Source organism: Neofelis nebulosa, chromosome 5 (assembly GCF_028018385.1).
Source record: "Neofelis nebulosa isolate mNeoNeb1 chromosome 5, mNeoNeb1.pri, whole genome shotgun sequence".
Classification (NCBI taxonomy): domain Eukaryota; kingdom Metazoa; phylum Chordata; class Mammalia; order Carnivora; family Felidae; genus Neofelis; species Neofelis nebulosa.
This window is the reverse complement of record NC_080786.1, coordinates 68,161,594-68,176,307: the sequence shown is the minus strand read 5'-3', so window position 1 is coordinate 68,176,307 and position 14,714 is coordinate 68,161,594. Positions and strand designations below refer to the sequence as shown.

The 14,714-nt window shown below is 35.4% G+C and overlaps 1 protein-coding gene across 9 annotated transcripts in view; it reads right to left on the bottom strand.

Moving 5' to 3' along the window:
- NAALADL2 (N-acetylated alpha-linked acidic dipeptidase like 2) overlaps positions 1-14,714 on the bottom strand; it is a 1,364,408-nt gene that overhangs the window by 328,428 nt on the left and 1,021,266 nt on the right. For all 9 annotated transcript variants that reach the window (XM_058730531.1, XM_058730530.1, XM_058730533.1 and 6 more), the window contains one exon: positions 4,664-4,756. In XM_058730531.1, the coding sequence (XP_058586514.1) occupies positions 4,664-4,756 (93 nt within the window). The remainder of the gene's footprint in view (positions 1-4,663; positions 4,757-14,714) is intronic.

Genomic DNA, 14,714 nt, shown 5'->3' with positions numbered 1-14,714 from the left:
AGCAAATAGATGTGTCTTGTTTTTTTATGCATTCTGATACCCTATGTGTTTTGATTGGAGTATATAGTCTATTTACATTTAGTGTTATTATTGAAAGATATGGGTTTAGAGCCATTGTGTTATCTGCAGGTTTCATGGTTGTAGTGATGTCTCTGGTCCTTTGTGGTCCTTGCAACATTTCTCTCACAGAGTCCCCCTTAGGATCTCTTGTAGGGCTGGTTTAGTGGTGATGAATTCCTTCAGTTTTTGTTTGTTTGGGAAAACTTTTATCTCTCCTTCTATTCTGAATGACAGGCTTGCTGGGTAAAGGATTCTTGGCTGCATATTTTTCCTGTTCATCACATTGAATATTTCCTACCATTCCTTTCTGGCCTGCCAAGTTTCAATAGATAGGTTGGCTACTACCCTTATGTGTCTACTTTGTATGATAAAACCCGTTTATCCTTAACTGCTTTCAGAATTCTCTCTTTATCCTGGTATTTTGCTAGTTTTCCTATGATATATCGTACAGAAGATTGATTCAAGTTATGTCTAAAGGGAGTTCTCTGTGCCTCTTGGATTTCAATGTCTGTTTCCGTCCCCAGATTGGGGAAGTTCTCAGCTATGATTGGTCAAATACACCTTCAGCCCCTTTCTCTCTCTTTTTCTGGAATTCCTATGATACAGATATTGTTCCATTTGTTATGGAACAATATGAATTGCATTACTTAGTTCTCTAATTCTCCTCTTGTGATCCTGGATTTCTTTAATCTCTTTCTTCTCAGCTTCCTCTTTTTCCATAATTTTATCTTCTAATTAACCTATTCTCCCCTCTGCCTCTTCAATCCTTGCTGTGGTCACCTCCATTTTATTTTGCACCTCATTTATAGCATTTTTAAACTCATCACGACTTTTTTTAAGTTCCTTGATCTCTGCAGCAATACATTCTCTGCTATCTTCTATGTTTTTTTCAAGACCAGTGATTAATCTTGTGACTATTATTCTAAATTCTTGTTCAGTTATATTGCTTATATCTGTTTTGATCAATTCTTTAGCTGTCACTTCTCCCTGGAATTTTTTTTGAGGAGAATTTCTGTTTGGTCATTTTGGCTAGTTTTCTGTCCCTTATGAGTTTTTTTTTTTTTTAATGTTTTATTTATTATTGAGACAGAGAGAGACAGAGCGTGAGCAGGGGAGGGGCAGAGAGAGAAGGAAACACAGAATCTGAAGCAGGCTCCAGGCTCTGAGCTGTCAGCACAAAGCCCGACGCAGGGCTTGAACTCACAAACCACAAGATCATGACCTGAGATGAAGTTGGATGCTTAACTAACTGAGCCACTGAGGCGCCCCTGCCTCATGAGTTTTAAAAGCTTGTTGTGTGCTCTCCATCTGCAAGCACTGCTATATTAAAGGGGTGTCACACACTGTCCAGGGCCTGGCCCTTCAGGAAGTTTTTTTTTTTGGGAGAGTGTTACTTGCTTTCTGTTGTTGTGACTTTTGTTATTTTCCTAGTGATGTTTTGGGCTCTCCACCAAATGTGCTTTGATTTGTTCCTTGAAGTAGCCCTGGAAAGGAAAACAAACAGGAAACAAAAACATGCAAACACACAAACAGACAAAAAACAAACAAACAAAAAACAATCCAAAAGTAAAAAACCAGAAACACCCACTACAAGTAAAGAACAGGGTGGAGGTGATGATGATGGAAGAGCACATACAAAGAGAAAAATGACAGGGGTGGGGAAAAAGAAGCAATAAACATTGACCAGGCAGAGAGACTAAAAGGCTTAATCCAGAGAGAGAGAAAGGAAATTAAGGAAGGGGGCAGGCGGAGAAGAAATTAAGATAAAGTTACCCAGACAGAGAAACTATATGGCTTGATTATTCCAGAGACAGAGAAAGGGAAGTAAAGAAGGAGGTGTAGAACATGTATCAAGAGAATGGATTAAATATGTCTATTTAGACAAACCAACAACCAGAGTAACCAGCCTAGAGGAGGGAAGAGATAAGAAAGAGAAAATGAAGGAAGAATATATCTAAATAACAAGAATTATCTGAGAATTAATCCAGGCAATGCAGCAGCACTGGTCTGGAGGAGTGGGTCCTCTGGTTCCTCAGCATCTATCCTGTCCCAGTAGATATGCAGTCACCTGGCACAGAGGGGCATGGTTTGGTGTAGATGAGTCCTGCCTTCACTGTGGGCCCTGCAGATCAATCCCTGAGGCTCCACCTTGGTGGTGGTGGGGAGAGAAATGGCAACCCCCCCCCCCCCCCAGTCTCTTCTCCACAGACCCTGTGGAGCCATCCTCACTGTGCTACGGGTGCAGACGAGGCGGTCTGTCTTGTTCCACTGACTCCCATGCCCTGGGGCTTGGCTGGGATTTAAACTCCTGCTCCGAGAGCCCTGGCACTGGGCAAGCACCTCTCTATGCCACCCGGTATGTGGTCCTGGCTTGTTTTGTCCTCTCTCACAGTACTCCAAGGAGGGGACCACTTTCTCCTACTGTGGACTGAGCCCCTGACCTAGCTATTGAGTCCAGGACTGGTTTCCCTCCTCCCAGGTGCGAGAACAGGGCACCCGCCCCGGTCCAAAGAAAGCCCACAGTTAGAGATGGGATCCCTCTCCGTCCCCATCTGAGGTTTTTTCTCTTGTACAGATACAGTCCTATGCTTACCCAGTTGCTGTTTCTCTCCCTTTGTTTCTCCACAGAAGGGGATCCCTCCCCTTCATGCCTACACAGCCTGTTTTATCTGCCCCAGTTTGTAATCACCCACATATGGCCCACCATCCCAGTGTCTCCCTAGTAGATTCAGACTCTTTTCCTCCCAGACTCTTGGGGTTCAAAGTCCTTTGGCTTCAACCCATCTTTGTTTCAGAGATGCAGGAAGTATGGATCCCCCTACTTCTCTGCCTTGTTGGCCTCTCCTCCTAGTTGCTTTGAGTTTTAAATGAGTTACTATTTGCAAGGCACTTTTAACAGGGCCTATCACATAAGGACTGCCTATGTGTGGAATAAATGAATTATCCCTTTACTTCGTGGCAGCAAAAAGCTATTTGATGGGAAATCACTGTGTGAAGCTATTTTAGTTTTCTATACTGATTTTTGAACCAGCAACAAATTTGATCTGCCAATGTTTTATGAAAATTTAATTAATAGTATATATACAGTGGCTGTAAAGGTTGAAACTCAGGAAATGTATTTATTCATCTCCGAGATATGTGCGAAAGTTCTGCTTGGGATTATCTGTATTCTAGATAAACCATATGTAAAAGCCTTAATACTAATTGATGATTGTTTCTAATTTTCAGAGCCATTAAATAAGAAAATCATGTGAATGAGCACCTAATATTTTTGTGTAGGATTCAAATAAACAAAATTTGAGAAGCTTTACATATTATACACTGAAGAATACTGCTAGTAAATTGATTTTAAGAAATTGATTTTTTCTATATTGAATTTCAATTAGGAAAGCTATTTTACCCTAAAACTAATATAGTTTTGTACAATTTGGTTTTTCCACAAAAACTAGCAAATGCACCAATGATGACAAATATTTCTGGTGCTTCAGTTACAGATTCTGATGATGAAAACTGGTTGAAATAGTTCAAATGCAACAGTACCAATTTCCAAATCTATTTATACATTGTATTTAAAGACATTAAATCAGAGGTTGTTCGCCATTGCTACTGTAAGGAAATCAGAGAAAATACGTATCTTCCATAAATTTTATAGAAGTTGGCTGGCAGGAAACTTGGGGGTATGTAAAACTTGATTTCAGAATTTTCTGGGTTATCAATTATAGAGGCAATTTGACTAAAGTCGTGGCAAAAAATAATTCTCCAAGGAGAACTTGAGTAAATATCCCAACCAAATCAACAAAAGTGACACAAGTGTGCTAAATAGACCACTGCATTCTACCCTGCATACTAAGCACATCAGATAGCAGCATGTGGCTCAACCTCACAATTTGGAAGTGTTGCTATATTAATCTCTTAATTAATATATGTACCAGTATATTTTACTTTTTTAGCCTGCATAACATCATCTGAAGATGCCATAAGCATCCCAAAGACAGGCGGAAAATAATTTAAAATTTTACCAGGTGATCATTTTCATAAGCATCTTCAAAATCTAAAGCCATGAGCCCTGGCATTAGGCAGAACTGTCAGTGGACCAAGGCTCATAGAAAATATAGTATAACACTGAAAGATCATATTTTGGAAATAAAAAACTTTTATTTTTTAAAAAAGACATCATTAAAACTAAAATATTTTCTTTCTAAAGTAGTCTTTTCTTGATAAAAGTGAAAATTCCAGTGGTGTTACAGAGAAGAGCAATAAAAAAACAAAATAACCCAAAAAACTTTGGTTTTTTGTAGCTTTTCTTCATGAGGCACATGCCAATTTAATAAATCTAAACTCTGTTTTCTCATTTTGGGTTTTTTTCCCCTTACACTTCCTACTTTGATTTATTTTTGAAGAGAATAAGAAAGAGAATGAAGACCTACTTCTTCATTTCATATTGACTTACTCTTATAGTGGCGTGTGTGAACTAGTTACATCTAAAGTAGGTCATTTAATTATGCTATTACATTGTTATAGAGAATTTTCTTGTGATGGTTCATATAAAGTATAGATTATAAATAGATTATAAATATAGATATAAATACTTAGCCCTACTTACCTGGAGATGTCAAGCCCTTTAAATATCCAACAACATTAGTAACTGTTTTGAATTTGGAAACTGTCTGAATTTGCATGCTGACAATTCTCTGATCTGAAAAAAAATTTAAGATATTTATCCTCCTATAATGTGTTATTTTTTCTTAAAAAGTCAAATTAATCTAATATCATTACAAACAATTGGATTTTTCTAGATAACAAAAGTTACACTTTTTGACAAATATCTTCTCCATATTTTGTGTAGAACTTATTTTAGGTACTAGTTATACAATGATGACTAAGTTACAATTGCTGGCCTCACAGAACTTCAGAGCTTTAAATAGACAATTCTAAACTTCACATTCAGAGCTACAGTGAGGTTCAACATGAGAGCACACAGAAGACCTCAGGGAGATGTGGAAAACCCCTATTTTAAAAAAATATGTATTGGATAAAGATATTTCAAAAAAAATTTACGTACTTTTCTAGCTTCAGAAAAAGAACATGTAGAAGATAATTTAACCTTTACTGTATGACTCATTATTACATTATCCCATTGAAAACTAAAGTATTACAGAAATTAAAAGAATAGGTTTCTAAAGCTATACATATTTCCACATATTTCAGTCTTCATTTTCATCTGTGTTGTTTTGTTTCTCACCTCCATTCTAAATCGCCACATATTGCTTTGCCTTTTTTGAGTTCTTGCATCTATGCTTGATATTCAAACATTTTGACAACAAATAAGGCAAAGACACCAATCAGGAGATACATTAGTCACAGTCCTAAAGCTGTCTTTAAAGACCTTTAGGGGTAACATATATTAATCCTGTATCTGATGGATCCCAAGAAATCTGGAGGTAAGGGAGTTTCTAAGAGAGGTTCAAAGGTAGCCAGGAGGTTCTGTTGGGTTTGGGGGTGACTATTAGAAAGTAGCTAATGCAAAGTGGCAGGTCTCTACTGACAGACCTTCCTATATCACTTTTTTCTGCTAGATGAAAATTGTTACAATAAATAAGTTTCTTCCTTCCTTGAATGTACCCTTTCTAACAACTTAAATGGGAAATCAGTATACTGGATTTGTTAATAGTATAACTAAAACAAAAGTAGAGATGCCCTGAGAGAATGCCTGAGCATCCCATATATGAGAAAAGGAAATCTGCTTAGAGCCCAAGTATTGTGGTTTTAATTCAGGTGCTATGCAGTTTTGTTTGTTTTAAATTAATATAATTTGTTTCCTACAGCAGTTTCAGATTTACAGAAAAATCGATCAGAAAGTACAAAGTTCCCAAATATCCAGTGTCTTTCCCCTGACCCTATTATTAACATCTTTCATTAGTGTGATATATTCATTACCTTTGATGACCAATATTAATACATAATTATTAACTAAAATTCATAGTTTACATTAGGGTTCACCCTTTGTGTTATAAATACTATGTGTATTGAAAATGCATAACGCCATGTATCCAATACTACAGTATCATACAGAATAGTTTTTCCTAATAATTTCCTGTGCTCTACCTTTTCATCTTTCCTCTACCCCCTCCTTATTGAACCCCTGGCAACCATTGATCTTTTAAATTTCTCCATACTGTTGTTTATTTCCAGAACATCATACAGTTGGACTCATATGTTTGTTTTTAATGCTCTGTTCTACATTTGTTCCAAATAGTCCAATTAAGTAAACTTTATTATTATTATATGTTAAATGTTTATTTATTTTGAGAGAGAGAGAGAGAGAGCAGAGGTGAGGGGCAGAGAGAGAGAGAGGCAGAGAGAGAATCCCAAGCAGGCTCCATGCTGTCAGCACTGAGTCCAACACAGGGCTCAATCTCAGGAACAATGAGATTATGACCTAAAACCAAGAATTGAGCCATCCACATGTGCCCAGAGAAGTGAACTTTACATAAGAGAGTCATTACTTTTTGTTTTTTAAAAAATCTTTCCAATCTATTTCTTTAGCAACTTCTTACTATACCCATAGCCAGAAGCAAGGGAAACAAAAGCAAAAATGAACTATTGGGACTTCATCAAGGTAAGGAGCTTCTGCACAGTGAAGGCAATAATCAACAAAACTAAAAGGCAACTTATGGAATGGAAGACAATATTTGAAAATGACATATGTGATAAAGGGTTAATACCCAAAATCTATAAAGAACTTACCAAACTCAACACCCAAAAAACAAATAACCCAATTAAGAATGGGCAGAAGACATGAATACACACTTTTCCAAAGAAAACATCCAGATGGCTAAAAGACACATGAAAAGATGCTCAATATCACTCATCATCAGGGAAATACAAATCAAAATCACAATGAGATACCACCCCAGCCCTGTCAGAATGGCTAAAATTAACAACTAAGGAAATAACAGATGTTGGTGAGGATGTGGAGAAAGGGGAATCCTCTTGCACTGTTAGCAGGAATGTAAACTGGTGCAGTAACTCTAGAAAACTGTATGGAGGTTTCTCCAAAAATTAAAAATAGAATTACTCTATGACCTAGCAATTGCACTACTAGGAATTTATCCAAAGGATATAAGATTGCTGATTCCAAGGGGCACATGTACCCCAATGTTTATAGCAGTGCTATCAACAATTGCCAAATTTTGGAAAGAGCCCAAATATCCATCAACTGATGAATGGATTAAGAAAACTCCACAACAGAATACTACTCAGCCATGAAAAAGAATGAAAGCTTGCCATTTGCAAAAATGTGCATGGAACTGGAGAATATTATGCTAAGCAAAATAAGTCAAAGAAAGACAGACATCACATGATTTTACTCATATGTGGAGTTTGAGAAACTTAACAGATGATCATAGGGGAAGGGAAGGAAAAATAAGAAAAAACAGAGAGGGAGGCAAACCATAAGAGACTCAAATACAGAGAACAAACTTAGAGTTGATGGGGGTGGAGGGGTGGGGGAGATGGGGAAAATGGGCGATGGGCATTAAGGAGGGCACTTGTTGGGATGAGCACTGGGTGTTATATGTAAGTTATGAATCATTGGATTCTACTCTTGAGGCCAAGACTACACTGTATGTTAACTAAATTGAGGAATAAATAAATACATATATGTAAATTAAAAATTAAAAAAAAGATGTTTGCTATACCTTCCTCAAAAATTCTCTTTCAGATGAAAAAATATCACTTCTCTTCCTACTTTGCTAAGAGATTTTATCACAAGCAGATGTTAAATCATCTTTTGAGATAATTGTAAGCCTTTTCACTTTACAATGTTAAAAAATGCATATATTCCTGGAATAAGCTCTACTTGGTCACGATATGTTTTCTGTAATTGGTCACTAATATTTTTAGGATATTTCAATAAATATTTATAAGTTATTGGTTGACAATTTTACATACCTTTTGTCCTTATCTGATTTTGATATCTGGATTATACAATCTCACAAATATTTAGAGATATTTGCTTCCTTTTTCTAGATTTTCTAAGAGTTTATATGTAGCATGAGGATTTTCCATTTTACAAAGGAGTGCTAGGATTCATACATACACTGATCCTCATATTTTGTGTGAGGGATGGGGAAAGAGGGTACATTCTCAATGTATATTTTCATTTCACTTAATATTTTCAAATAAATAATAATGGTTATAAATACATTATGATTTTTAACATTTTTATTTCTTCTAATTCACTTGGATTTAGTTGTTCATTCTATTCTTGTGCTTCCAAAAAAAAAAGCACTGCCATACATCTGTTATTTTGTCCTCTTTTCTGTCCTTAACTCATTTATGTTTCTTATTTTTCCTTTATCAGTTTTGCTAGAAGTAGCTAATATATTAGTATTTTCAAAGAACGAGTTTTGGGATTTGTAGATCCTCATTTATATTTTTTCAACTTCAATATTAAGTTCTATGTTGACTATTACCTTTGTTCAATTCTACCTGGATGCATTTAAGGCTATAGATTTTCTGTATAGATGTTGTACATTAATTTTGATACAGTCTTATTATCTTACATTCTAAAATTTCTCTTATCATTCTTTTCATAATATACATATTAGTTCAAATAATTTTTTAAATATCCAAATATAAGGTGTGTGTTACAGTTTTAATACTGATATCTAACTTAAATGTGGGCAGAAAACAACCTTTATATGCTACTGGTATTTTGATGTTATGTGAGAATTGTTTTGTGACCCTTAGGGTATTGCATCTGATAAATACAGAATATACATTTTAATAAAATGTTCAATATAAAAATGGGCCTTTCTTGTTAATGACTGCAGCATTTCCTATACATGTCAAATAGATCAAACTGGAAAACTGTGTAGCTATAGCCTTATAGAATTGTTGCATATATTTTCTGTTAATGATTGAGACATCTTAAAGTTTCTCATATGATTTGTATTTATTAATTATCCTGGTAATACTATCAAATTATTATTTGCATATTTTTAGCCCAGTTAGTTTCATGCATTCATGCATTTGGAGTTGCTGTATCTTTTGGATTTCTATACAGAATACATAGAACAATTATTCTTTACATCTTCTCTATCCCAAGTTTTTTCTAAAGTCTTCCTTCCCATTCCCCTCTGATATTAATATAATTACTCTATCTTTCTTTTGCTTAGTATTTCTCCAATACATATTTTCCCAGCATTGCATTTGCTTTTGCCAGGCATCCCAGGGGCATCTCTGGCTGGGGGACAATCTGTATGCAAATTTCTTGGCTTGGAGTTTCTGTACTACAATAGTAGTGAAAATTCTGAGCTAGAGTTTTTGATTTCCAAAAACAGAATTTTTTTTTTCATCCGGAGCTCAGATGAAGAAAGCTTTCCTCCAACAGTATGTGAATTCCTTTCTAGTCTTTCTACTACCATCCCACAGTCCTGCATTTATATAGGGATGCCAGTTAAAACCCCTTGCTCCCTATAGGCATATAACCACGTCTTCTGTCCTTGTGTGAATGCTATATTCCCACTCTAACTTATCAGAACTTCCCAATACTAGGCAACCGTAGCGTAAACTCTTTTGTTTATCTGATTTTACATTCCATCTTTATCTTTTTATCTTCCATCTTTAAATATTTTATCCTGCCTTCTGCACATCCTGAAGTCTAAGATTCCTATTTAGAAGAAACACAGCGGTCTGAGAAAGTGAAGACAATCTTTTGCTCTGAGAAGAATGCTGTATTTGCACTAGATCCTTCTAACCAAGAGCAAGACCTTCTTATGTATCACTGAGCAAGGGCCAGACCAAAATAATGATATGTAATACAGCAAAAATCACCTTTTCATCAATTATTTGCATCCCCATACATGATACCGATCCTAATACATACTGTTTTATAATACTCCATATCCATGTCTGAAAACAAATATGCATAGAGTCTGCTTCCCTTCACTGGAAGCAGCACCATGATCCCGCTTTCAATTTTAACAATGAATGTCAGCAAAACTTTGGATAAACTCTTATGATGCATCTACTGCTGTTGGCATTACTAGTATAAACAACTCATTGGTAAGGCAATATTACTCTTCATAACAATAAAGATAGCAATCTTTCAAGTTGGAATTTATTTTATAAGAATAATTGAACTCTTCCCAGTATAATCTATAATAGCAATTACAGAAAACAACATAAATATCCCAAATAAGGAGATGACTTAGAAAATTATGACAAAATGTGCCTGTTAAAATGAAAAATAATATGTAGAATCATGGATATGCTATAATGAAAACAATAGAATATCCAAGAGATATAGAAAATGACTGAACTTAGGTAAAAATGTGTGTGTTTACAGGCAAAATATTTAAGAAGATAGATTAATAAATGAAACAAAATTTGTTTTAGGAAGGCCTCCCCGGGTCTGCTGGGGTGAAATACTGTTGTTAAAGAGCTTGAACAAATCTGAACCCTTGGACATTTATTCTTTTACTCCAACTCCCAAGGGGTGATGGGACTTACAACCTAAGGAGACCATCTCCTATTGCTCTGCTTTATAACACCAAATCCCTGAAAACTGAGGCTGCCTGGGGAACTGGCAGAAAATGAAAGAGGTTTAGAATAGTTCCATATTATCTGAAGACATATTGACTCTCATTATGGAAGCCCAAAATGATATACATTGGAGTCTCACTTGAGCTCTGTCTTCCCATAAGTCATAAGAAGGGTAGCTAACACCTCCAGAGTAACATAAACCCCCAGCCTAAAATATCTAGATATCCGGTTGTGAGGTCCACAGCCACACAAAAGAAACTTAACACAATGAACACATACACTACCCAAAGTAAACATATTGCAACACACAATACGTGAATTTAAAAATAAGTATTATAATTAAACACAAAACATAAGGTGATGCATTAGCAATAAGAAATAACCAGAAAACATTTTTAAAAAGACATAACAGGTAAGGAAATAGAAAAATTGAAAGAAATATGACAATAGATAGGATGAGTAGAGATAATAAGTAATAGATAGCTATAACTGAAATTGAATTTGAGAGCTATATCAGATTGAGCAATTTTCCAGAAACAACAGAAAAGGGTAGAGAGAAAATATGAAATTACAATTAAAATTCATGGTGGACAGTAATAAGAGTTCTAAAAAGGATACTAGAAAAAGAAGAAGAAGAAATGGAAGAGAGAAAATATTTAAAGAAAAAATATTTTTCCAGAAAAAAAGGAAAAACACATTATATATTTTATACAGTAAAGTGTAAAAGCATGAAAGACATAGAGAAAAAATTTTAAAGTTCCCAGAGTGAAAAGCAGGTAACTCACAAAAAAAAGAAAGAAAGAATCAGATTGATATCAAGCTTTTCAAAAACAATATGATACCAAAAGCCCATAAATTAATGTTGTTAAAGAAATTTTAAAAATAGCAAGAGAAACTTTGAACCTAGAATGTTTGGTAACAGGAAAGTGAGGGCAACTAAGGTGTCCATCCCTGGAGTAACGGATATATCAAGTGTAGTAAAGCTACTCTTTTCAATATCATATAGCACCTAGAAGCAATGTGGTAAATGTACCTAGGACAGCATGGATAGATATTAACCACAGAGTGATACATGAAAAAAAAAATAAATAAGAGAATTAAAAAAAACTATATTGCTCAATAATATTATACAATTAAATGTTTATATATTCAAGAACTAAGTATACTTTCTTGTTTTCTCCTTCACTTCCTTTCTATTCCTGAATGATTCAGTCCTAAGGCCATTAGGTGAAGTTGGCCAAGGTTATCACCTCTGACAGTGGCAGTAGAAGATGATGGCACTGTGGCCCTGAGCAAGGGGTTGAAGATCATGTGAGTTAAGGAAAGCATCTAAATGGGTTGGGGTGGTCCATCACGGGGTGTCAGGGCCCAGTGTGTGTGTGTGTGTGTGTATGTGTGTGTGTGTGAGAGAGAGAGAGAGAGAGAGAGAGAGAGCACCTGGAAATGGGGAGGAATGCAACTGTCAGAGGGAATACTGCAATAAGAGAAATCAATGCTGCAGACTGAAAAGGGCATCCCCGTTTAAGAACTGAACAACACACAGTGTTAGGGGCTGAAAAGGGAAAGGAAGTTAACTGCATTGGGAGTGGGGGACAGGCATAGCATTTGATATAGGGTGAATAGTCCATATGGGGCTGTGCCTGGCTTGATTGTCAGAGCCATTATGGAGTGAGAAAGGCATTATTTTTTTTTTAGTGTTTATTTCTTTATTTTGAGAGAGAGTGCATGCATGAACAAAGGAGGGGCAGAGAGAGAGAGGGAAAGACAGAATCCCAAGTAGGCTCCACACTGTCAACACGGAACCTGATGATGATGTGGGGTCCAATCCCATGAACCATGAGATCATGACCTGAGTGGAAATCAAGAGAAAGGCGCTCAACTGACTGAGCCATCCAGGCACCCCAAGAAAGGCATTCTTATGGAGGAAATAGTAAGGACATCAGTTGGTTATACACAACAGAACTAATTAACCCATGTAATATTTAAGATAATGAGAAGCAGATTTCTCACTATGAATTGATTTGCAAACATGGAAGGAGAAAAAACTAGGTCTTGATATGTCCTTTTGGTTTTCTAGATATATATACACAGATATAAAAATAAATTTAGATCTAATCTATTTGAACATATATATTCATACATATTTATGTTAAAGTATATTTCCCTAGTTTTGTTTACTAAGAGGTACTGAAGAAAAATAACACTCCAATAGCAATGTGCCCATCTAGAATCCACATCTTGTTTTCCAGATAACATTCTCTACTCAAAGAAACTAGGACTCTTTGGAGAAATGGCTGATAACAGTGTTGGGGCTAGGAAGTAAAAAATGATTTGGTAGATCAAATTTTTGCTGTGTAAAAAAACTAAGGAAATTCTCAAAAAAAAAAAATAATGAGAATATGCCAACAGAGAGAAGCCTAGGTTGAAGGTGCTATCTTGGGCTGAACTGGGACAATTTGAGCATCAAAATAAACACAGTACTGAATTATAACCCACTGAATAAATTAGGGATATAAATCCATTTATATATAGATACTATATATACATACACTACATATATAAATTGGTACTATATATATATATATATATATATATATATATATATACACACACACTATATAGTATTTGATACTATATATATATATACATAAAAATGCTGATACTATTGATACTATATCTATAAATAAACACACAAATAGGAAAAAGAAAGCTCTTCTTTACAGTAGAATGTCAATTAATAAAAGTAGAGGGATGATGAACTTGGAAGGCCACCACCATTGGCATTATCTTTGTAATGACTAATTGGGAAACAAGCATGACTTCAAGTGAATATTAATTGTAAAGAGAAAATTAAAAAAAATAGTAATTTCAATGAGGAGTCCTCACAGACACTTCCTTGATCAAATCATCAAAGTTAGTGTTACCAATGATGGGACAGACTGATATCAGCAACAGGAAAAACAGTTTCACTCTGTAATATTGCTGCCAAATGTGCAGAGGCTTCAATTATTCAGGAGAAAACATCAGATAAACCCAGACTTGGGGAACATTCTGCAGATACTGGCATATAAGCTTCAAAGGTGGTAAAGCAATGAAAGCCAAGCAATGACTGAGACTGTTCCAGGTCGAAGGAAACAGGAAACTTGATAACTCACAACACATAACCCTAGTTTAGATCTATTTGATATTTAGGACATTACCGAAACAACTGGCAAATCTGTATGGGGCTTTTGGAGTGCCTGGTAGTAATGTATCAATGTTTCATTCCTGATTGTGATGGTTGTGCTGTTTGTGTAGGAGAATAGCACTGTGGGAGAATTCAGATGTGATGGTTCAGCATGTCTGAGGCTTTTTCTTGGGTATTTGAGGGAAAAAATATTGTTTATACCATTCTTGAAACTCTTCTGTAAGTGTGCATTTATTGCAAGATTGAAAAATACTTTTGAAATTAGAAAATCCTGGATAACATTTAGGTGTACTTTATTATTTAAAAATCAATGCGTGTGTAAGTATGTATGTATTGCTACTTTAAGATAACATTTCCAGCTCACATTTGCCAAATGTTTTCTGTCTTTCATGCTTCAAAGTTTGATAGCAGCTTTAAATTTGATGTGTGAAGTTCAAAAGATTTCAAGATGACAAAAATGTGTTCCACTCAGAGAGCATTTGTATTCAAATAGGGTGAGGAGAGTCAGAGCTGAGACATAAAAGTAGTTGCCTCTCTCTAGTCCTTAATTTCATCATGTGCAGAGAAAAAAAAATATCTGCTACAGAAATTATTTTCCAGTAATAATTCTGTCTCGCATTTTTGTTGCTAAGACTCGACTAGTTCTGAATATTTTTCAACACAGCTAATTAAGTTCTTCTCCACCTGCACTGTGAGTAAGCATGCCCCTTACTTACAAATCCCAAGCTCATTTGCAGAGAATTGAGGACTAAAAACTGCATCTAACTCTGAGTCCTAATTCCAATAAATAAGCTTTTATTGGTTTCTTAACCATAGTTCTTCCTAGGATTCCTAATTTTAACGATTTTCTCATTCTATGTACCTGACTCTCTTTTTAGCTACCTGACTCTAGAAAAGAACTTCTAGGATGTGAATT